The 22,219-nt window shown below is 52.9% G+C and overlaps 1 protein-coding gene across 1 annotated transcript; it reads left to right on the forward strand.

Annotated features, from left to right (window-relative positions):
• Nucleotides 1–4,419: 4,419 nt before the first annotated feature.
• LOC309684428 (olfactory receptor 14A16-like) lies at nucleotides 4,420–5,475 on the forward strand (the record flags this gene model as incomplete). Its single annotated transcript, XM_082500346.1, has 1 exon — nucleotides 4,420–5,475. One exon carries the CDS (start codon nucleotides 4,420–4,422, stop codon nucleotides 5,473–5,475), a length of 1,056 nt encoding a protein of 351 aa, XP_082356472.1.
• Between the last annotated feature and the right edge of the window lie 16,744 nt (nucleotides 5,476–22,219).

The raw sequence follows: 22,219 nt of genomic DNA on the forward strand, positions 1-22,219 counted from the left end.
AGTGGATCCCAGCCCAGCTCCCAGTGCAGACTGCTCTGTGTACCAGTACAAAATGGATCGCTTTAACACTGCCCTGTACAGACTGGGCCTCATCTCAGTACAGACTGGATCCCCCAGTTTCCTCCCAGTACAGACTGGGCCCTCTCCATGTAGAAACGGGATCCTCTGAGCCAATCCCAGCAGAGTCTGGGCCTCGTCTCAGTACAAACAGACTGGGCCCTGTCCCAGTACAAACTTTATGCCTTTAGACCCTCCCAGGGTACACTGGCCCACCCTCCCAGTCCACACTGGAGCCCCTGGCCCCTTCCCACTACAGTCTGGTCTCTGTCACAGTACAAACTGGGTTGCTTTAACCCCTGCCAGTACAAACTTGGCCCCTCCCACTACAAACTAGTCCTCTTTAACCCCTCCAAGTACAGGCTGAGCACGCTCCCAGTATAAACTGGATCCTCTCATCCCCTCCCAGTACGACTGGGCATTGTGCCATTTCAAACTGGATTTCATTAAACCCTTCCAGTACAGACTTGGTCCCCTCCCAGTAAAAACGAGCTCTGGTTAGAATCATGGAATGGTTTGGGTTGGAAGGGACCATTAAAGGCCATCTAGTGCAACCCCCCTGCCATGAGCAGGGACACCTTCAACTGGATGAGCTGTCTCCAAGCCCCGGCCAACCTGGCCTGGTAAGCAAACAGCTTATGGCCAATATGCATTAAATTTCAGAGAGTTCAGTTAGTTCGAGGAGGCTTGGCTGCAAAGTCAAATTACTGAACAGAAAATGGGTTCTGTTTCGCCTCAAACCAGCACAAGTGGGCTGTTCTTTTGGGAGGGCATAAGGAGAATAAAAGAGAAGCACTCGGGATTTCAGGGAATGGAAAGAGAAGCAAAGGATGCTGTTGGCCTTCTTTGCCCCTGGCTCCTGTTTTGCCTAATGAAACTGAAGGACCAGCAGAGCCTTTCCCGCAAAGCTGCCACCCAGCCACACCGCCCCTGCCCTCTGTCATTGCTCGGGGTTAGTGCACCTCAAGGGCAGAACAGAGTTCTCTTTATCGGACATCACGATATTACGTTTGGCCCATCCCTCTGGCCTGTCTATGTCCTTTGGCATGCCAGCCCTTCCCGCCAGAGTAGTGTCTGCAAATCCTATGAAAAAGAACACTTGCATCGTCTCCATGTCCTTAAAAACATGTTAAACAGGGCAGGTGGCAGGACAGACCCTTGCAGGAGCTTTCAAGCTAGATGCCTCAATGCAGAGTACCACACATTGACCACAGACCTCTGAGCTCAATCAGCCGTCTGGTTAGTTACCCATCTCCTTATGCACCCATGCAAGCGATGACATCCTAATTCAGGCACAAGCATATTGTGGGGGAAGATGTTGAAAACTTTGCTGACTTCCAACTTAAAAGACCAGCACTGCTCTCCCTGCGCTGAGCAATCCTGTTCTTCCATCACAGAAAGCAGAGAATGGTGGGGCACAAGCTGCCCTGGGTAAATCCAGGGTTCAGACAACCACAAATGGGTTCTGAGGGGACACACTCTGGGGCACAGCCTTGAGTTCCCCTGTTTATTCGTTGGCCATTTTTTTAAAAGAGCATGCAATATTTGGATGCTGCCAGTCATCAGGGAGTTCCCTCCCTCAACCTCCATGGCCTTTCAATGATTATGGAGTGTCATTGGAAACGCTGGGACATTGGTTTACCCTGTCATCTCCCTCAGCTGCCACCCCTCCTGTCCCATAGACTGGTAAGGATTGTCTTAGTTAAGGTGACTTGGGAACAATCCACTGCTGATGGTGTTCCACCAGATTCCTGCCCCGAGTCTCAGAGCTCTGGGAGACCTTGCTGGGGCAGACTGAGGCAAAGAGGATGTAGAGAATCTCCCATATAGCTCCACCCACTCTCTGAAACTCAGCAGTGGCCACACAGTGGCTTTGTTTCTCCTCAAACTGTTCCTGAAGGACTAAACACTCATTCTGGTGCCCTTGAATTGCCTTTGGGGGTTAGATTGAATTGCGATCTGGATTATAGCAGAGCTTGGAGGAGGTTGTCCTTGAAGACCAGCTGGACTGAGCTCTGCCACCATGTCACAGCTCTGTCTGCCACAGGAACGGCTCCAGCTCGTCCTGTCTGTGCCCCTGGCTGAGATCATTGCTGCACGTTTGGGCTGAAGCCCCCCAGCTGTGGCACCAGGCAAGCGGTGACTTGCCATAAGGACTCCTGGTACCAAGAGTCCAAGACTTCGTGTGTGCTACTGATGGGACAAGAAGAGGGGTTACTCATGGCCAGCTCTTCTTCTGCTGGGAGAAATACCACTGCTGGAAGTAAGTGTCTCTGCACAGCTGTGGGAGGGAACATGAGGGATTGCATCAGCCTGTTTCCCAGCAGGTTCCCCTGGAGCCCCAGGGACATCTCTGAGGGAGCCCAGAGGGGACAGAGAGAGTGCCACCATGGGCTGGTCCTCTGCTGCTGAGCTGGGCCGGGCTGCTGGGATGGAGGGAGCTCCTGGCAAGCGGGCAGCGCTGCAGAGAGACAGCTCTGCCCAGGAGCAGCTCCTCTGCACAGCGCAGCAGGGCTGAGGGCACTGCCTGCAGGCAGCGAGGGCAGAACAGGGAGGCAGAGAGAGGTTGAAGACAGTCTGGAGAGGGAGGATGCTGAGAGCTTACTGCGGGAGAAACCTTCATAGCCCTTTACATGGTAAGTCTCTGGGTTAGGGCAATTGCAGCTGCAGTTCTTGGAAAGATGTCCAAAAGCTGCTCCTCCCATGGCCTATGGGATCTTTCAGGAGGACTCTGACACTTCCTCTAGTGTAGAGGTGAAGAATGTGCTCCAGAGCAGGAATGCCCTGCAGTGCCTTCAGAGGGAGAGGGCACGACGGCTGCCTTCTCCTTAGGACCACTGCCATGTGTGATGGTGGGTGTGCAGGCAGGGGTGGGCAGGGCTGTCCTTGCCAGCAGGGTCCCTGCACTCCAGGGGCTGTGTGCCGGGGCAGGGACTCTGCCGCCTGCCAGGGTCAGCTCTCCCCCTCCCACGGAGGTGCTGTGGGGAGAAGGTGTGTGTGGAAGGATCAACTCCTTGCATGGCAGGGTCCTGGTGTTGCCGAGAGAGAACTGCGTGGGTCAGGGCTGCTCACAGCTGAAGGGCAGTGGCAGAGGAAACTTTTCAAGAAGAACCTCAAGGCAGGGGCTACCTGAAAGCGAAGGAGTTTGTGCTTTCAGTCTTCTGCTTTTTTTTTTTTTTTTGTGTGGGGAGTGAGACGTGGAGATTTGTCTCCCCGTTCTTCAGAAGGCACAGAGCCTCCAAATCTTTTTCACTTCGAGGTGAATAAATCAGGGAGTAAGAAAAATCCATATGCTACAGTTTAGAGGGAGCACCCAGCAGCACCTTTCCAGCCTTATCAGAGTCGGTCAGATGTTCCTGTCAGAGCCTGCACCCACAGAAATGCTCCTGGGCAGTGTTCTGCTGCCAGGAGGTGTCTGCGGGACAGAGCTGAGCACACAGCGTCTGTGATGGGTTCTGTGTGCACTGCCGGCGAGGAGACGCGCTGCCAGAGAAAGAGCTCCCAGCAGGGACAGCTCCAGGCAGCAGAGCCCTGGGCTGGGAAAGAGAGGGAGCAGCTCCCATGTGCCTTGGGAGGGTGATTCGGGCACCTTCCTGCCATCTCCTGTAATGAGGGTGCCTTCTACTGAAAACCCCCTGGTCTCCTCTTACTCTCAGCAGAGCTTCTGACATCAAGGCTGTGGGGTTTCTGGCTGAGGTGCCTCCTCAGCAGCCACACACCAAGGAGGAGAAACTCCTTAGTTCTATGGGTCTCTGTCTTCTCTCAGCAGGAGCATTTCTCCACCTTCCCCTCCTGTCCATGCTGCTCTTGTTCTTACATCCATACTCTCTAGTAAGAGGGGGTTCAGGTGTGGCTCACACGCCAACATTGCCATGCAGCTGTGTCTGTGGGACCAAAGTCCTTCAAACCACCCAAACCTGTGGGGCTGTGGAAAATGCAGTGTGGAGCTGGGGGGTGAGCTGGCTCTGCTGAGATCACTGCACTTTGAGCACTTGTGGGAGTTTCCCTGGCATTCTCCTGCTGGAAAATGCTGACCAGCTTGTCTTCATGACACAGGGATTACCGATGAGGCAAACGGTGACTTTCAGAAGCTGCCCCACCTTTCCCAGACGCCCACTGCTGTCAAGCAGGGGTGACTGCGCTGGAGCCCATGGGCAGAAGCTTCCTCCTCATGTCATGTTTGGCCAGCACAAAGCAGAGCTCAGAACTTGGGGAAATCAAAAGGTGCTGAAAGGAAGGAGGAAGGAAATGTGTGTTTGGGAAGGACAGAGGAGAATGGGACACAGAAATTTGAAGAGATTTGCTCAGAGCAGACCTAACTTGTGAGTGTGCTTTCCTCCTTTGGCAGAACAAAGGGATCAGATGTCCAACAGCAGCTCCATCACCCACTTCCTCCTCCTGGCGTTCGCAGACACACAGGAGCTGAAGCTCTTGACCTTCTGGCTCTTCCTGGGCATCTACCTGGCTGCCCTCCTGGGAAACGGCCTCATCATCACCGCCGTTGCCTGTGACCACCGTCTCCACACCCCCATGTACTTCTTCCTCCTCAACCTCTCTGTTCTGGACCTAGGCTGCATCTCCACCACTCTCCCCAAAGCCATGGCCAATTCCCTCTGGAACACCAGGGCCATCTCCTATGCAGGATGTGCTGTCCAGCTCTTTTTCTTTCTCTTTTTTATTTCAGCTGAGTATTTTCTCCTCACAGTCATGGCCTATGACCGCTACATTGCCATCTGCCATCCCCTGCACTACGGGACCCTCCTGGGCAGCAGAGCTTGTGTCCGCATGGCAGCAGCTGCCTGGGCCAGTGGGTTTCTCAATTCTCTCCTGCACACGGCCAATACATTTTCACTGCCCCTCTGCCATGGCAATGCCATCGACCAGTTCTTCTGTGAAATCCCCCACATCCTCAAGCTCTCCTGCTCACATTCAGACTACCTCAGGGAAGTTGGGCTTCTTGTTGTTAGTGCCAGTTTAGCCTTTGGGTGTTTTGTTTTCATTGTGGTGTCCTATGTGCAGATCTTGAGGGCGGTGCTGAGGATCCCCTCTGAGCAGGGACGGCACAAAGCCTTTTCCACGTGCCTCCCTCACCTGGCCGTGGTCTCCCTCTTTCTCATCACTGCCATGTTTGCCTATCTGAAGCCCTCCTCTGTCTCCTCCCCATCCCTGAACCTGTTGGTGTCATTCCTGTACTCAGTGGTGCCTCCAGCTATGAACCCCCTCATCTACAGCATGAGGAACCAGGAGCTCAAGGATGCTCTAAGAAAATGGATGACTGGTTTCTTTTCAGAAGCAGCAATGAACTGCACATTTTCTTCTACATATCACTCATCATGTAACTCATTACAAGCCCAGACTTTCTTTGCTAGGTTTTTTCCTTTCATTTCTTTGGGTTTTAGCTTTTCTGGGCTTTACTAATGCTGTCAACAAAAGAACAGAGTCATCCTTTATCTTATTTCTATGTCAGGATCTGCCTGTCTTGTTTGATCCAGAGACTTTGTATAAATAAGGAGCTCCTCTCTCTGTGTGTTTAAACAAAATAAAGGACCCTGCACTGAGTTTTGTGTCTGAGATCCCTTCTCTGAGACCTTCTCTGGAGCTGCAGGAGCCTCATCTGTGTGCTGAGCTAGAGGGGGCAGGAGCCACCCAAGCTTGGTCTGCCTCCCAGCCTGACCAGCATGGCCCTGGGCACCACAGCCCCCGGCTCTGCAGAGACACACCACCAGCTCGGGGGCTGTGGGACGCCGGTGGAGGGGTGCAGGAACGGCTAGCCAGGCCAGCACGGATGAGCTCTCTCGGGAAAAGGCTCTGAGGGGAGATGGGCTGTGGCGGGAGAAGAGCAGGGCACCGAGTGTGTGCAGGGCAGCCATGGCAAGAGGAACCCTTACCTGCGGTGGGACAGCTCGGGGCAGGCTGCCCTGTCCGTGGGGCCAAAGGACCTTCCTGAGGGTGCCCTGGGCCAATTCTCTCATGCCATCCTGGGAGGACGTTTGGCAGGTGGGGCTGCAAGCTGCCTGGGGTGGAGGTCTCCTCAGCATGCCGGCTGGGTGGACAGTCTCACTGGCCTGCACATCCTGCTGTGGGACCATTCCCAATGGGGTTGTCTCTGCTGGTCTGTGCTGGGGAGAGGGCAGGAGGTGTCCAGATTCAGGGAGGGTGTGGGCTGGCGGGGCTGGCAAGTGCCTCAGAGAGGAAAACCCCAGGGAAGAGCTGAAGTGTGGGAGTGTGCAGGGTGGGGGCACACAGCAGTGTCCTGGCGCATCTGGGCTCCTGCGCGAGACATGAGGGACCAGCAGAGCAGGGTCTGGGCTGTGCCTGTGCCCACTGGACGCCCCGGGGAAGTTGCCCCAGGGCCACCATCATGGGCCAGCCAAAAACAACCTCCATTTCCAGCACTGGACTCTCATCCCACCTCAGAGAGGTTCTTTGTCCCTCCACAGAGGGACACCAAAGACAAGGTCCATCTTTGCATTGTACAGATGAGACTTAAGCATGCACATCTTGTGCATGTGGGGAGATGGACACGTGTGAGCACAAATGCCATCAGCTATTCCTGGGGCTGCCATGAAGGCGTGTGGGACAGACGAGGTCACTTCACTTGGAGTGTAACATCCCCTGGGGAAACAGCTGGATGCAGCACTGGGATGTGCTTCCTTTAACCGAGGTCCCTGTGTCCATTCCTCATGAGGAGTGCAGAGCAGGGCGACACACTGCAGGGCTGTGGTGCCTCCCAGCCTCTAGGGTTGACTGCAGGAGGTCAGAGAGACACTGTGACCTCTGCAGTGCATTGCTTCTGCACGGGCAAGGGAAGGACTCGTGTCTCTGATCACCCGTGTGTGTATGAGAAGTGCCCGAGGCCAGCTGAGGTGTGGGCACCCGACAGAGCTCTGACATTTCTGTGTGTGACCTCACAAACAAATCCCCACTGTCCCAGGGACAGTCATCTCAGCTGCCGTGGACAGGCTCATTGCAAGTGCTCCTCTCTGCTCCATCACCCTGTCCTGTGACTCTGGATTGTGCCCTCAAAAGTGCCAGAGCAGCCAGACAGGTTCCGGGGTCCTTGGAAAAAGCAGATGTCAAACCCATCTTCAAGAAGGGCAGGGGTGAGGATTGGGAGAATTACAAGGTGGTGTGCCTTCCTCAGTCCCTTAGAAGGTGGTGGGGTACGTCGTCCCGCAGCCATCTCCAGGCACTGGAAGGAGAAGAAAGGCATTGCTGGACCAGGATGGTTAGGGGAAACAAGGGCATGTTGTGTACCTGGCCTTGTGCACGGCCTTTGACATCATCTCCCACAGTCTCCTTATGGCCAGATTGATGCTCTCTGGACTGAAGCAGTGGATGGTCTGGTGGGAGGGAAGTTGGCTAGATGATCAGGCACAAAAGTCAACAGCGGTACAAAGTCCTGCCTGAAGCCAGTCATAACAAGAATCCCTCAGTGATTAGCATTTGGGCCAACGTTGTTGAATGTCCTTATAATCCCCCTGTACGGTGGAGCCCCATCCAAGAAGAGGACGTGGATGTGGGCTGGCATGTCCCTTCTGCCTGAGTACCTGATGGGACAGCAGCAGGCAGATGGCTTGTTTGTGTCTTTCCAAGAAGCTGAAAGGCCAGCAGTAGTCACATGGTTTAGAAGATCATGGTGAGGTTACTTCTGTCTGGTCAAGTGAAAGGCCACAAGAAGGCTGATGAGTGAGGTCACCTGCCTGGAGGGTGCTTCCTCAGATTTTTGAGCTTTCCTTGGAAGTGGGACAAAGCAGGAGAGAGCAAAACTGCTACAAAGTGCAGCTGGGAAAGTGGAGACTGGACATAAGGAAGAAGCAATTTCCCTGGAAAGGTAGAGCTGTGATGCAAGAGGTCACCCAGAGAGAGCTGGTGTCCCGGTTTGAGGTATAACAGGGACCATTTTCTTCAGTAACTTTGCTTCTTAGCCGGGTCTCTTCTAACTGCTGAAATTAACAGCGTATTGTGCAGACACTGTTTGCTCTCATAGTGATCAGACCTTTATAGTTGATGCCCAGGCATGGTGTGCAGAGAGGATCTTGCTTATACTTATTGCTATAACAACCAAGGCCAACCAACGTTGTTATTTGCCCCGTTGGAGGGTCAGAAGTGGAAAAGCGCGGTGGGGTCCAACCAAATATACCAATACCAATACAAAATATACCAGGATTATACTCAGCCAACTATAACCGTAGGAAGCTGTGCACTCCCAGCAGTGGACAGCAAATGTGGGACACTGTGGGCGCTGCGGCTTCAGGAGGAAGGGAAGGGCTCAGGGCTCTGGCACCAGGGCATGAAGTTCTCAGGATGGCAGCCATCAAGGGAGAGAGGGCACTTCACAACAAACTTTATATTGAATGTGACAATGCTCATGGTATGAAATAATCCTGTTGGCAGCTCGGGTCAAGTGCTCGGGACTCGCTCCTCCTCATCCCTGTACCCGGCAAGCTCGAAAACATTGAGACCTTGAAACCCCCACACCATAGTTGGCTATAAAGTATATATATTGACAAATTCAGAACCCAGAGCCTTCTAAAAGTGCAGTCTTCCCAAGTATTAAAAGAGAATTTAGTCCTGTGTCACTCAAACCAGGAGAACGGATCACAAGGTTGACCTCTTTGCTTAATCCAAGGAGAAAGAGGCCTATTTGAGGTGAGCCTCTTCTTGGCACCAGCTTTGAGAGCAGAGCTGAGCTTTCAGGCAGTGCACTTGGGAAATCACGTTGTATTACAGACCAACGAAGAGAACTTCAGCTCTTCCACAGTGTTAGATGTACATATATATGGGCTCCAGGTGACACAGCGTGGGTTCATTCCTTGCTAGAAGTACGCTGAATCTAAACAATTGTGGGGGATCATCATAACCACCGATTATCACAAAAGATTATTCATGGCAAAAATAAAAATTATGATAATGATAATGAAAATGATGCCAATAATGGCAAGGTAGATAAGGGAAAGGATAAGCCACACAAACAACAAACAGGTCTGGAATGGGATAACCCAGGATTCATTCCTGGACTGTGGGTGAAATGTTACCACTCTTGACAAACATCCATGAAATCACTTTCCTACTGCCCTGCTTCAGCTTCTCATTCCTCATGCTGTAGAAAAGGGGGTCACAGCTGGAGGTACCACAGAGTACAGGACTGCCACCACCAAATCAAGGGATGGGGAGGGCCTTCTGGTCAGCAAAGTGCTGACAGAGAGAGCACGACCAGGTGGGGCAGGCACCTGTACAAGGCTTTGTGCCGTCCCTGCTCAGAGGGGATCCTCAGCACATCCCTCAAGATCTGCACACAGAAGAAAAGAATGAATATAAAACACTCAAAGGCTATACAGAGGCCATCCACAAGTACCAAAACTTCCCTGAGGCAGGAGTCTGAGCAGGAGAGCTTGAATGTCGGGGGATGCTCTTACTGCTCCAGGGACAGGGCAGCCTTCCCCAGGCTGGTACAGCCAGAAAGGTGTTTTCACTTCCCATTCCTTCCTGCTGTGTTAAGAAGGGTTCTTAGGCAAAGAAGGTGATGCAAGGTAATTATTATATTTTTTTTATTAAATGCAATGAGACACTGGATCCCCATTTACAGATGTCTCTGGGTCAAACAAGATGTGTGGATACGTAAGTAGGAAGAGATTAATAATGACATTTCTTTGAATACAAAATCATCACAAGTGGAAAAAAAATATAAAGAAACAGTCTTATTTGGTCATGACATACAGTGGGAATCCTTTGTAGAAGCACATAGGTAGTCTATGGCTACCGAAAAATTTCCAGTCAGTTTCCTAAGGTCATCCTTGAGCTCCTGGATCCTCACACTCTTGATGAGGGGCTTCAGTGTTGGAGGTACCACCAAATGACAACCAGCCATCACCACATGCAGGGCTGGGGAGGAGATGGAGGGGGACTTCAGGCAAAGATGGCAGTACTGACAGACAAACAGCCAGGTGACAGAGGCATGTGGAGAAGGCTTTGTGTCGCCCTTGCTCAGAGGGCATCCTCAGCACCACTCTCAAGATCTGCACATAAGAAAGCATGAGGGGGAAAAAAAAAAAGGCACCAAAAATAGAAAGGCACTAAAAGCAATAAGCCAACTTCCCTGAGGTAGGAACGTGAGCAGGAGAGCTTGAGGATGTGGGGGATTTCACAGAAGAACTGGTGCAGGGCATTGCCCTGGCAGAGGGGCAGTGAAAGTGTATTGGCCGTGTGCAGCACAGCATAGGGAAAAACACTGCCCCAGACAGCTGCTGCCATGCGGACACAAGCTCTGCTGCCCAGGAGGGTCCCGTAGTGCAGGGGATGGCAGATGGCAATGTAGCGGTCATAGGCCATGGTGGTGAGGAGAAAAACCTCAGCTGAAATGAAGAAACTGAAAAGTAAGGTTTGATCAGCACATCCTGCATAGGAGATGGCCCTGGTGTTCCAGAGGGAATTGGCCATGGCTTTGAGGAGAGTGGTGGAGATACAACCCAGGTCTATGAGGGAGAGGTTGAGGAGGAAGAAGTACATGGGTTGTGGAGGCGGTGGTTGCAGTTGTTGGTGGTGATGATGAGGCCGTTTCCCAGGAGGGCAGCCAGGTAGATGCTCAGGAAGAGCCAGAAGTACAAGAGCTGCAGTTTCTGTGTGTTCAGGAATGTCAAGAAGATGGAATCTGTCATGGAATTTCCATTGCACATTTGGTCCATCACGACATGGAGGCCTCTTCATAGAGGAAAATGCATCAATACATTTGGACAGACTTCTCATTTCTCTCTATTCCCTTTGTCATGGGGCTGCTGGATATCACGGAGATGCCATGGGTGAGCTGTGCCCTTCAGGAGCCCAGCTGGATTCAGCCCAGTAGGACCTCCTGGGAAAGAGTGGAATGTCCTAAAGATGGGAAGTCCTGAAGGGCAAATTAGCTCATTTGTATCACCCTGACCCTGCAGATTAGGGGGGCGCTTGGACATTTTACTCCCATGGAAACATCTGCATGGCAGTTACCACAGGTATTGTTCACGGCTGAACGCAAACCTACCCCGGAAACTCCGGTGATACCAACAAGGGGAGCAGAGGCAGAAGGGGAAATGTGGAGAAATGCCATGAGTGTTGCTGTGAGGAGGCAAGAGAGGGACAGAGGGTTGGGCTCTGCTGGGTGGAAGAGGAGACCAGGGCGTTCCTTCAGAGTGGGTGTCTGCACTGCAGGGGATAGCAGGGAGCGTGCCCAAGTCCCCTCTCCCAAGGTGTTTGTGGGAGCAGGTCCCTCCGACTCCCTGCCCACGTCTGGGCTGCCTGGAGCTGTCCCTGCCGGGAGCTGTTTCTCTGTCCCAACATCTCCTCCCTGCCAGGGCTCACTGACCCCATCCCTCCCGCTGTGTGCTCAGCTCTGCCCTGCAGATCCCTCCTGGCAGCAGGGCACTGCCCAGGGACATCTCTGCATGCCAAGAGGATAAGAAGAGGCTCAGACAAACGCTAACGAGAACTGGGGTCTCCGTGCCTGCTCCAGAGTGGAGAAAAAAATTTCACATGTCCCACTGTCAGGGATGTCACAGTCAGGGGTGAGAAGGTAGAGTTGAGGCTCCTGAAAGAAGGGAACAAGGCCAAGAGCAGGAGTTCAGGAGAGCAGGCTTTGGCCTTCTGAGGGACCTGATCAGAAGAATCCCATGGGATAGGGCCCTGCGGAGAAGAGGGGGGCAGAGAACTCTTTGCTAGTCAAGGATGGACTCTTGCAGCTCCAGAACAGTCCACCCCATCATACAGGAAGTCTGTCAAAGCTGGCAGTAGCCTGGCAAGGGTGAGAAAGGAGGTCCTGACTAAAATGAAGCATGAAGGGGCAGCCCAGAGAAGGTGGACGCTGACTGGTTTCTGGCCTCAATGATTCTTTGACTCTGTGCTGGAGAGAGCCATTTGTGTGAGCGTGTGCTTGTCTGTGCCTGGGGGGAGCAGGGGGACGAGGGGATCCCGGGGTCAGGTTCTGGATAGATGGAAGGTGTCAGACCAGCTCTTGGAAAGATCCGTTTTTGTTGTGTGTCTATATGGGTAGATATCTTACACTAACATAATACAGCACACAAAGAGCCCACCCTTGTTTCCCTCTCTCCACTGAGCGTGGTTTTGATTGCCCTAGAAGCCTCTTTGTGTACCACAAGTCTTCCAGTGATGATAATGCATTTGGGGTAGGGGGCAGGGAGGCTGGGTGAGTAGAGGGACGAGGCTGGCTCTGACAGGGGCCATGAAGCAGCTGCCCGGAGGTGACAGCAAGGACTTTACAAGGAAGAAACTTATCTCTTTTGACGTCATTGTTTTTAGGAAGGCAAAGCTCCCCTTGAGCCAGTGGTTGCAAGGAAGGTCAAGAGCAGAAAGAAGGCTTCGGGGGACCTCCTTGCAGCCTGTCAGAACCTAGGAGGAGGTCATAAAAATACAGAGATAGGCTCTCCACCTCTGGTGCATATTAAGAGGATGAAAGACAAGTGTTGGGTGAAAGAGGGGATGTTCAACCTGGAGATAAGGAGAAGATTTTCCGCCAATGTCGGGGCTTGTCCTGAGCCAGGTGGCCATGAGCCCTGCCTGCCCTTCTGTCTGCCATGGTTGGTCAGGTTGCTGTAACAGAGGTGCCCCCAGGATCAGAACCCAGGTGGGCCTCTTCCACCTGCCTCACCCCCTCCCCACCCTAAAGGACGGAATTCCTCTTGGGTGGGGTCTCTGATGCGCTGGATGACCTCAGCATGCCTGCTGGCCAGCATGTCTCCTGAGGGCCAACCAGGCTGCTGCTGTGGAAGTGCCCTCAGAATCATCACCATGCCAGCCATCTCCCCTTGGCCTGCCACTCCCCTTTCCCTCTGCCCCTATCTTGGCTCTGCTGGGGAGAGCGGTTTTGTGATAAACCTCTTGTCCCCAAACTGCTGGGGCCAGCTGCTGCACAGTCATGCTCCTATAACAGTAGTGGCCTCACAATCAAATCAGAACTTGTCTCACCTTTGTCTATCTCTCCCCATCCACTCCCTTGACTCCTCATCTCTGCTGGACCCCACCTTCAACATCCAAACCCCGTTACTGGCTTTTCCCTCTTCTCTGCCCCACCGGTTGCCAGAGACAGGGTGGCACACCTTACGTTTAAGCTTTGCAGTGCTCATGCATAGTTCTTGTGATAAAGTGAGTGCTGAGATCAGACTCCATGGTGTGGAGCAGTTAAAACAGCAGATTGGCAGTGGTGGCCACCATGTTGGTTTCGAAAGGGGGGGGCTTCTGTCCGTTTTCAAAAAGGAAAATTTGCTTTCTCTTATGTTGCAGGTTGACCTGATGGGTCTTTTCACATTAATCCCTTTCATTGCCCAGGTTGGAAGGTGACATTTTCCCACCTTGGGTCAAGACGATGGGCTCTCTCACAGCCACTCCAAGTGTCTTAATCTGGAGTTATTCAGCCTGAGTTTGCCATACATAAAGAGTGTTCGTGCATGCTCATGCGTCCACTAATAAGAGGGCCAAGTTTCTCCTATTCCCAATGGCCACTTCCGATGTGTGAGAATCTGTTGGCAAGCATTCCAGGATCCCTGGTGCCAGCTCACAAGAACCTGGGCCTTCCCAGTAGACCCTATGGATCTTGTCCAAGACATACTCTTGAATTCCCAGACTGAGGGGAGTGCGCTGCATTGATTGTGACTTCTGTTCATGACTATATGTTACTCTGCCGAAAGCTGAGCTGCTGTTCCAGCTTTCTGTAGCTCAGTTTCTAAAACCTTTAGTTCTGTTTCTAAATCTTGTGCTTGTCCAACTTATAAGTCCAGATGTTTAATTTGTAACCAGGGTCTATGTCTGTTTACCCTGAGATCTTCCTATCAAACTTTGATTAAGATGATTGTCTTTATTTTGGGAAATTCCTCCTCCTTCAATTTACGGGTGTCTTTTTTTCACATTCTTTACCTCGTCATCCATTTCTCTCAGGAGATCCTGTGAATCATACATGGCACACCACAGGGTTCCAATGGCACCGGCTTCCTTTTTCACTTTGCAATGACTAACGTAAACTTGACAGGCTGGAGAAGTGGGATCTGCTACTTTAGGACAGTGGGATCTCCTAGGGCATTTCCCTGGTTCAATCACCTGCTTATTGAGTTTGTAACATCCTTTTCCTCCTTAACGCATATTTTAGCTCAAGCTGCGTGGTCTGTTTTATGCTGTGCACTTCCCATACAGCCTTTACACAGGCAAACACTAACAGGAATTTTGCTGCTCCAAGCGACTCAGTAGAAAAGAGTTTTAAATGTGTTTTCTGTAAGCTCCAATTCCAGATTGACTTTCCTTCAGAGGTCCATTGGTTCTGATCATCCAGAAAGCCACACCAAAGATGCATTGTGGGTCATTTCAGTCACCACCATCACCCACAAACCTTCCACTTTGACTGCAGGGCTTGCCTCTCCGTTTACAGACCATGCAATGAAGTTGGGATGAGGCTGTTCGTTAGGAGAGCTTCCCAGACAAGATGCTGCTTGAGCCCAGCCAAGGGTGTGTCGGGGACAATTCCTCGAGGCAGCCAACCAAATATTAAATGAGCACAGAGCTACTTGTGGCTGGAATTCTGTGTGCAGGAGCAAGGACTGCCTTTAGTCCAAAAGTGCAGTTCCTTCACTCTTGTTATGGTTTGGTCCGGCCTGGCCACTGCGACAAACGACAGATGCTCTCCCTCACCTCTCTTTCCAAGGAGAGGAGGGAGAGAGAGAAAGGACTTGTCAGTTTAGATAAGTTAGTCGGTTTTGGGTCACCTGTCCTGTCTGCTCCTATCCAAAGGTGCATCCCCTCTACACTTTACCGCTTCCGACCCTCCAACGGGGCATATAACAAAGTGAGCTGCCCTTGGTTGTTATAGCAAAAAGTCTAAGCAAGAGCCTCTCTGCATACCATGCCTTGGCATAAATTATATACAATCAGGTTTTGTCACTCTGAGAGCCAACAACTTACGGACAATATGCATTAAATTTCAGAGAGTTCAGTTAGTTCGAGGAGGCTTGGCTGCAAAGTCAAATTACTGAACAGAAAATGGGTTCTGTTTCGCCTCAAACCAGCACAGGTGGGCTGTTCTTTTGGGAGGGTATTAGGAGAATAAAAGAGAAGCACTCGGGATTTCAGGGAATGGAAAGAGAAGCAAAGGATGCTGTTGGCCTTCTTTGCCCCTGGCTCCTGTTTTGGCTAATGAAACTGAAGGACCAGCAGAGCATTTCCCGCAAAGCTGCCACCCAGCCACACCGCCCCGGCCCTCTGTCATTGCACGGGGTTAGTGCACCTCAAGGGCAGGACTTCAGAGTTCTCTTTATCGGACATCATGATATTATTTTTGGCCCATCCCTCTGGCCTGTCTATGTCCCTCTATGTTCCCTCCCTCAACCTCCATGGCCTTTCAATGATTACGGAGTGTCATTGAACACGCTGGCACATTGGCTTACCCTGTCATCTCCCTCAGCTGCCACCCCTCCTGTCCCATAGACTGGTAAGGATTGTCTTAGTTAAGGTGACTTGAGAACAATCCACTGCTGGTGGCGTTCCTCCAGATTCCTGCCCCGAGTCTCAGAGCTCTGGGAGACCTTGCTGGGGCAGACTGAGGCAAAGAGTATGCAGAGAATCTCCCATATAGCTCCACCTGCTCTCTGAAACTCAGCAGTGACCACACAGTGGCTTTGTTTCTCCTCAAACTGTTCCTGAAGGAGTAAACACTCATTCTGGTGCCCTTGAATTGCCTTTGGGGGTTAGATTGAATTGCGATCTGGACTACAGCAGAGCTTGGAGGAGGCTGTCCTTGAAGACCAGCTGGACTGAGCTCTGCCACCATGTCACAGCTCTGTCTGCCACAGGAACGGCTCCAGCTCGTCCTGTCTGTGCCCCTGGCTGAGATCATTGCTGCACGTTTGGGCTGAAGCCCCCCAGCTGTGGCACCAGGCAAGCGGTGACTTGCCATAAGGAATCCTGGTACCAAGAGTCCAAGCCCCCGTGTGTGCTACTGATGGGACAAGAAGAGGGGGTACTCATGGCCAGCTCTTCTTCTGCTGGGAGAAATAACACTGCTGGAAGTAAGTGTCTCTGCCCAGCTGAGGGAGGGAACATGAGAGATTGCATCAGCCTTTTTCACAGGCGGTTCCCCTGGAGCCCCAGGGACACCTCCAGGGAGCCCAGAGGGGACAGAGAGAGTGCCACCGTGGGCTGGTCCTCTGCTGCTGAGCTGGGCCGGGCTGCTGGGATGGAGGGAGCTCCTGGCAAGCGGGCAGCACTGCAGAGAGACAGCTCTGCCCAGGAGCAGGGCTGGGGGCACTGCCTGCAGGCAGAGAGGGGAGACCTGCGAGGCAGAGAGAGCTTAAAGGCAATCTGGAGTGGGGGTTGCTGAGAGCTCACTGGGGCATAAATCTTCACCGCCCTCTGTGTGGTAAGTCTCGGGGTGCCAGGCAATGCAGCTCCAGTTCCTGGAGGAATCTCCTCAAGCTGGACCATCTGAGAGCTGCTGGGCTCTGTCAGGAGGACTCTCAGTTTCAGTGCTGTAGAGGAGGAGGATGTGCTCCAGAGCAGGGCTTCCCTGCTGCCCGGTGAGAGGGACAGGGCCCGAGGGCTGCCTTCTGCTGGGGATGGTTGTGGAGGTGTGCGTAGGGGTGTGCAGGCAGGGTTGTGCAGTGCTGTCCTTGCGATCAGGGTCCCTGCACCCCGGGGCTGTGTGCCGGGGCAGGGACTCTGCCGCCTGCCAGGGTCAGCTCTGCGCCTGCCCGGGGAGCTCCCACGGAGCTTCTGTGGGGAGAAGCAGTGGGTGGAAGGAGCGACCTCTGGCAGGTCATGGTCCTACTGCTGTTGAGAGGGTGCTTCGCGTTTCAGGGCTGCTCACAGCTGCAGATCACTGCAGGACATTCCCAGGGGACGTTTCAAGAACCACAGCAAGGCAGGGGCGACCTGAAAGGCAAGGGTACTACTGTTCATCCACTCTTCTAGTCTGGGTTCTCTGTGTGGGCAATGGGACATAGAATTTCATCACTCAGTGCAGGAGGAGGCACTCAACTCCCAGTCTGTTTCCCTTAGTGGTGAATAAACCGTGTGGTGTCAGGAATCACCAATCCGTGGCTCACAGGCAGCATCAGTGTGGCTTTTGCAGCCCCGGAGGTGTCTGCGCTGTCCCTACGGGAGACTGCCCAGCCAGAGCTGGCCCTGGGCAGTGCCCTGCTGCTGGGAGGGGGCTGCAGGGCAGAGCTGAGCACACAGCGGTTGCGATGGGCTCTGGGAGCACTGGCAGGGGGAGACCTGGGCACAGAGCAACAGCTCCTGGCAGGGACAGCTCCAGGCAGCAGAGAGCTCCTCCACCCTTCTGCATCCCTCTGTGCTCAGCTGCACCAGGAGAGAAAAAAATGTGTGGAGAAATGGGCTTGGAAACTGCACTCTCAAAATAGTCTCTTATTATTTGTTTTCTTCAAGTACATTTTCAGGGAGACCATTCTCCCATGGAGGCAGGCGTAAGGAGGGCTACATGTGTAGAGACCAGCAGGTCACTAGTGGGCAAACCAGCGCTCCCGACTCTGCTCTAGGGCACACAAAGCCCTTTTGTCCCTCAGGGCTCAGCAGGGTTCAGGCTAAAAGGATGGGAAAGAGAAGGCTTTCTACCCCTTCAAAGGAAGGGCCCTCAACAGCACAAACCTGAATGAAATTCTTACAAAGAAAGAGAAGTCATTTTGGAGGAATCTTTTAGGAAAAAGCACAGGAAAGGCTCAAAGAAGTCTGCCTTAACTTGTCAATGTCTTCCACTCCTTCAGCAGGTCCCTGTGCCCAGAGTGAACAGCAAATGTCCAACAGCAGCTCCATCACCCACTTTCTCCTCCTGGCGTTTGCAGACACTCGGGAGCTGCAGCTCTTGACCTTTGGGCTCTTCCTGGGCATCTACCTGGCTGCCCTCCTGGGAAACGGCCTCATCATCACCGCCATCACCTACGACCACCGCCTCCACACCCCCATGTACTTCTTCCTCCTCAACCTCTCCCTCATAGACCTGGGCTCCATCTCCACCACTCTCCCCAAAGCCATGGCCAATTCCCTCTGGGACACAAGGGACATCTCCTTTTTGGGGTGTGCTGCACAGGTTTTTCTGCTTTTCTTCTTGCTTGGAGCAGAGTTTTCTCTTCTCACCGTCATGGCCTATGACCGCTACGTTGCCATCTGCCAACCCCTGCACTATGGGACCCTCCTGGGCAGCAGAGCTTTTGTCCGCATGGCAGCAGCTGTCTGGGGCAGTGGGTTTCTCAATGCTGTGCTGCACACGGCCAATACATTTTCACTGCCCCTCTGCCAGGGCAATGCCCTGCACCAGTTCTTCTGTGAAATCCCCCACATCCTCAAGCTCTCCTGCTCAGACTCCTACCTCAGGGAAGTTGGACTTCTTACATTAAATTGTTTTTTAGCTTTTGGGTGTTTTGTTTTCATTGTGGTATCCTATGTGCAGATCTTGAGGGCGGTGCTGAGGATGCCCTCTGAGCAGGGACGGCACAAAGCCTTTTCCACGTGTGTCCCTCACCTGGCCGTGGTCTCCCTGTTTGTCAGCACTGGAGTTTTTGCCTACCTGAAGCCCTCCCCCATCTCCTCCCGTTCCCTGGATGTGGTGGTGTCATTTCTGTACTCGGTGGTGCCTCCAGCAGTGAACCCCCTCATCTACAGCATGAGGAACAAGGAAATCAAGGATGCATTGTGGAAACTATTTGAATATAATCTACTTCAGATTAATAAGGTTCTCCTTATCCCACAAGGACTCACACTGTATCTCAAAAAAAGCCAGCACTAGCTTTTCGGCATATGTATCTTTACTTTTCCTTTTTTGAGAGAGAGTTTTGATCTTTCCTTTCCTTTCCTTTCCTTTCCTTTCCTTTCCTTTCCTTTCCTTTCCTTTCCTTTCCTTTCCTTTCCTTTCCTTTCCTTTCCTTTCCTTTCCTTTCCTTTCCTTTCCTTTCCTTTCCTTTCCTTTCCTTTCCTTTCCTTTCCTTTCCTTTCCTTTCCTTTCCTTTCCTTTCCTTTCCTTTCCTTTCCTTTCCTTTCCTTTCCTTTCCTTTCCTTTCCTTTCCCTTTCCCTTTCCCTTTCCCTTTCCCTTTCCCTTTCCCTTTCCCTTTCCCTTTCCCTTTCCCTTTCCCTTTCCCTTTCCCTTTCCCTTTCCCTTTCCCTTTCCCTTTCCCTTTCCCTTTCCCTTTCCCTTTCCCTTTCCCTTTCCCTTTCCCTTTCCCTTTCCCTTTCCCTTTCCCTTTCCCTTTTTTTTTTTTTTATTTTGCATTTCTTTGTTCTTCTAGACTTGTGATATTATTGGTTTTGGCCTCATTCCTCTTTTTCTCTTGGCACAAAGGCCACATGCACATTTGCATTTGGGCTACCTCTTTAGATAAACTCAATAAAGAAGGCAGCAAAAAATTAGTGGTCTCAGCCCCATCTCTACTGCCTGCGAGTCGGGGCTGCTGCTTCCCCTGAGCCAATGCCAAGGACAGGAGCAGGAGACAGCCTTTATGGTGCTGATCTCTCCTGACATCCACACTGTCCTGCGGTGCCATTGCATTTCTACTCCTCCTAAAGTCTCATGTTACTTGTGACAGTCCTGTTGTCTCTACAGTGGCATTCTTGTTGCTGCAGGCAGGAGCAGTCCATGTGAACAACTGCATCCGAGTTGGCCTCCCTGATGGAAGCACGGTCACTAAAGGGATTTTTCAAGGCAGGGTTAGAAGTCTGGACGTGTCTTCCAATGCACCCAGGGAGCTGGTCCCTTATAAACACTGTCGCTCTTCTGGTGTTCTTGATGGGTTCAGGAGGACAGGCTCAGAGTCCCAGGGGGATCTGTGAGGGCCCAAGGGCTGGGTGAAGACCTCCCTTTGTGTTGCACATGTCCACTCAGACAGCAACTGGTCTTTGACTTATCGACTGGCGCTGCCCCACCAGCAGTGGGGCTGATGACAGATGAGGAACTGGGAGGTGCATGGAGAGCTCAGGGGATCTGCATGGACAGTGTGTGAGTCTGAGTGGGCAGTGAGCGGTACCTCATAGAATGAGTGACCATCCAAGGTTGAAAATGTCAACCTGTGGAGCCCATGGGCTAAGAAGGAAACTTCAAAACAATGACAGGTTGTGAGGACCCAGTAGGAAAAGGGACATTAGACGAGAGCAGTTCAGGACACCCTCTCGGAAAGCCTCAAGGGCTGGATCTAGTGCAGCCCTGTCCTGTCCTTTGTGCCTTTGGAGACACCCTTTGGTCCTACTCAGCCCTGTCCTCTTTTCCTGAGCCAGGAGGGGAGATGGAACGGGGCTCAGAAGCAGTCATCCCTTTCTGGCTGGGTCTGCTGCCCACCCTGACCAGCATGGCCAGTGCAGGCTCACCTCATGGCCCCAGGGCACCACAGCCCCCTCCCCCTGCACAGCAGCACCACCAGCTCAGGGCCATGCAGGGAGCACAGGGTGGGAACCAGGAATGTCCACCTGGGGAAAGGCTCTTTGGGGAGAAGGGGTGTCCAGGGGGAAGAGCAAGGGAGCATTTCTGTGCCTGCAGGGAGGAACCCATGAGAAGGAGAAAGCTCTTTCTGCAGCACCCACTCGGGGCAGGCTGCTCCGTCTCTGGAGCAGGACTCTTGTGCCGGCCTGGGGAGAGGGGCTGGCACTGAGGGGGCAGAGGCCGCCTGTTGTGGGCACCTCCTTGGCCCGAGATCAGGGCTCCTGCAGGTTCACGGACCTCCATGTCCTCCCACCACGTGCAGCCTCCAGCCCCGGGGCTGACGGGGAGGCTGAGAGCCCTCTCTGTTCCCCGGCAGCTGCTGTGCCCTTCAGAGGGGCTGTGGCTGTGGGGGAGCAGCCAGAGCTCTGCAGCACCTTGTGGTGGGCATGGCCATGGGGCCAGCCCAGAGGGGGCTGCTTTGCGGGGCTGGGCTGGGGAGAGGGCAGGGGAGTTGGGGAGAGCCTGGGAGGGGCTGGGCTGGCCTTGGACGTGCCCGGGAGAGGACACACACCCACTGGAGTGTGTGGTGCAGAGCCCGGTCTCGTGGCAGGGAGCTGAGACATGCGGGTGCAGGAGAGAGGAGGCCGGTCTGTGCCCTCGGTGCCATGGGCAGACTGGGAAGGTGCCCAGGGCATTCGTCACCCCCAGCCTCTCTCCTCGGCTCCTTCCAGCACTGGCCACTCGCCCCTGTTCATGGGGGAGGTTTGCTCTGTGGCCATCTCCTGCCTGAGTCCTTGATAGGCCAGCAGAAGGCACATGGCCTGAATGCCAGTTGTGAGGGTGTGTTGTGGTTTGGGCCGCACTGGGCTCTGAAAGGAAAGACAGACGCTCTCCACCACCTCTGTCTCCAAGGAGAGGAGGGAGACAGAGGAAGAGACACTTGGGTTTAAAAACTAAACTACTTTCGTGAAAATATTAAGAATATAATAATAATTAAAAAGGAAATACTGTTATAGATACACTGTATGTAAAGTGTATTGAGCTCTCTGGATGATGATGACATCATCGTCAGGCACTGGGAAAGGCCCAGAATGGACTCAGTGGTGGACGGGAACTGGATTCCGGATCTGGATTCAGGAACACATGGATCGGGGTCAAAGGCAGATGGACAGAGTCCTCCTCAGACGTCGGCCATTGCAGAAAGGGGGCTGACCCTCTGACCACTCAGCTTTTACACTGAGCATGGGGCAGATGGGGTGGAAGATCCTATTGGTCAGTTTGGGGTCACCTGTCCTGTCCGCACCTCCGCGCAGGTGGGACCCCTCTACGCTCTTCTGCTTTTGACCCTCCAACGTGGCACATAACCAAGTGAGCTGCCCTTGGCTGTTATAGCAATGAGCGTAAGCGAGAGCCTCTCTGCACACCATTGCGGTATTGTGACTCTGGAAACAGACACAGTCTGAAGAAGGAGCCGTTAATTTCAGAGAGTGCAGCTAGTTAGAAGAGACTTCACTGGGAAGTATAATTACGGAACAGAAAAATGGTTCTGTTTTACCTCAAACTAGGACAGACAGGGATCTTCAGAGCCTGGGTGGGTGCAGCTACACAAACACAGATGTCTTCAGTCACAGGGACACAGACGCCTGGTGCCCATGCAGCTGCCCTGACAGCTTCCCAAGGGGCTCTGGTCTCCTGCAGGTCCCGTGTGACATTGGCCTGTCCCAGACAACACCTCAGCTATGTCGGGGCCTCTACAGGTGGTCCTGGATGTC

The sequence above is a fragment of the Vanellus vanellus genome, assembly GCF_965231255.1.
Source record: "Vanellus vanellus genome assembly, contig: HAP1_SCAFFOLD_70, whole genome shotgun sequence".
Taxonomy (NCBI): domain Eukaryota; kingdom Metazoa; phylum Chordata; class Aves; order Charadriiformes; family Charadriidae; genus Vanellus; species Vanellus vanellus.